Source organism: Tupaia chinensis, unplaced genomic scaffold (genome assembly GCF_000334495.1).
Source record: "Tupaia chinensis unplaced genomic scaffold, TupChi_1.0 Scaffold144197_1, whole genome shotgun sequence".
Lineage (NCBI taxonomy): Eukaryota > Metazoa > Chordata > Mammalia > Scandentia > Tupaiidae > Tupaia > Tupaia belangeri.
This window is the reverse complement of record NW_006204054.1, coordinates 30,213-31,888: the sequence shown is the minus strand read 5'-3', so window position 1 is coordinate 31,888 and position 1,676 is coordinate 30,213. Positions and strand designations below refer to the sequence as shown.

The 1,676-nt window shown below is 63.4% G+C and overlaps 1 protein-coding gene across 2 annotated transcripts in view; it reads left to right on the top strand.

The window, feature by feature from the left end:
* The first annotated feature begins 902 nt into the window (after positions 1-902).
* RAC2 (Rac family small GTPase 2) overlaps positions 903-1,676 on the top strand; it is a 14,010-nt gene continuing 13,236 nt past the window's right edge. For both annotated transcript variants that reach the window (XM_006166226.3, XM_006166225.3), the window contains exon 1: positions 903-1,083. In XM_006166226.3, coding sequence (XP_006166288.1) covers positions 1,049-1,083 — 35 coding nt within the window. In that variant the 5' untranslated portion in view covers positions 903-1,048. The remainder of the gene's footprint in view (positions 1,084-1,676) is intronic.

Here is a 1,676-nt window from a genome sequence, read left to right as displayed (position 1 = left end):
CAGTGAACTTGAAGCCTAGGGAGCCTCAGTTTTCTCCTCCGACTCAACCCACAGAGGCCTTGTGGCTAAGACGGGCACGCTCTCTTGTGAGCTGTGGAACGCAGGCTCTGTCGCCAACACCGCAGCTGGGGGGCCAGAAGAGCTTGGTGTCCCCTGGCCCTGGGGTTGATTTCAGGCGAGGGGGTCCCAGTGAGTCCACTGCTTCTGCCTCAGTGAAATGGCCTCAGTTTCTACGTCCAGGGCCCAGGGCCCACACAGGGCACTGCCCACTTCCTTTCTGTCTGCACTTCTCTGTCAGCTGCCACCTCCCCCTTTCCTGCCTCACCCCCCTCCGCCTACATCTCTGGTCCTTCCACCGGGGACCCACACAGGTCCTCGCTGGGGGAGCTTCTGTATCTTGCTCCTGAGTCCCACCCGGAGTACCCTTTCTCGGGCACCAGGATTCAAGTGCCAGCTCACATGCCAACTTGCGGGCCCCAGATTTCCCTCTCGGTAGCATCGAGAGCCCTCTCTGGAGATCCCTTGTGGCCCCAATCACCTCCTGCCTGTTCTGGGGCCACCCTGCTGAGGTAGTGCCTCCGCTCCACACAGACTGGTGCTTGGGCTGGGTTGTCTCTTGCATCCTGGAATTGCAGGTGCCTGGAACCGTGGCCGGCGCCCCAAGGCCCTCTTCACACCCCTGTGCTTAGAGCAGAGGTGACTGAATTCTTGGAGAACCACCCATCTCTGCCCTGTGGACAGGAAGCGAGTTCCCCAGGGAAGGGCATCCCAGGCCTCCTCCTACTGCCCATGGCAGGGTGCAGCGGGGTGCCAGGGCCCAGCTCAGCACCTGAGGCCCCCAGTGCTCCCCAGACCGCACGCCCCGCCCTCTGCAAACGGCCGGGGCAGCGGCTTGAGCAAGTTCCCCTTCCGCTTCCTCCTGCTTGGTCCCGCGGCTGCTGCTCCTCTGTGGGGCGCCTCGCCAACCTCGCCAACCTCCAACCTCTGCTCCAGGGTGCTCTGAGACTCCAGCTGAGCTGCCACCACTGCCCTCTGGGCCCCGGACACAATGCAGGCCATCAAGTGTGTGGTGGTGGGAGATGGGTAAGAGCCCGGCTGGACTCCCCACGGCCCCGCCGCGTACCCCCAGGACCATCCTGCTTGCAGACGGAGGAGTCCCTGGAAGGCAGTGGGAAGGAATCGGTTCCTCCTCCCAGGGCCCAGAGGGAGCACCCTGGGATGCACAGGGACAGGGCCACTCTCCTTAGCCTACAGTACCAGGAAGTGGCCTGGGGGCGGGAGGGTGGCGCCCCAGGAGCTGAGGGTAGGTTCCCAGGGAGGAGCAGAGCCTTAGTCTTCAACTCCGTGGATGCAGGTGGGAAGTGGGGAACCCAAACGTTGGCCTTTGTCCCCAGGCTGACCTGGACATAAGATACTGTCTTGGTGCTGCTGCGCGACTTTGGGCAAGTCACAGCAGCTCTCTGAACCTCAGCCCGACCCTCTGGGAGAAGGCCTTGGCCCCAGGGCCGCTGTGTTGGTGGCGTCTTGCTTGCAGTGTGTGTTCCACATATTGCCCTCCTCCCCCGGCCCCTCTCTCCACCTCCCCGGAGCCCACTGGGTGGGGGAGGATAAGGGGCGGGGGTGGAAGCAAGTAGCAAGGGCAGGGTATATTGAGAGACAGGGAAGGAGGGGAGGAG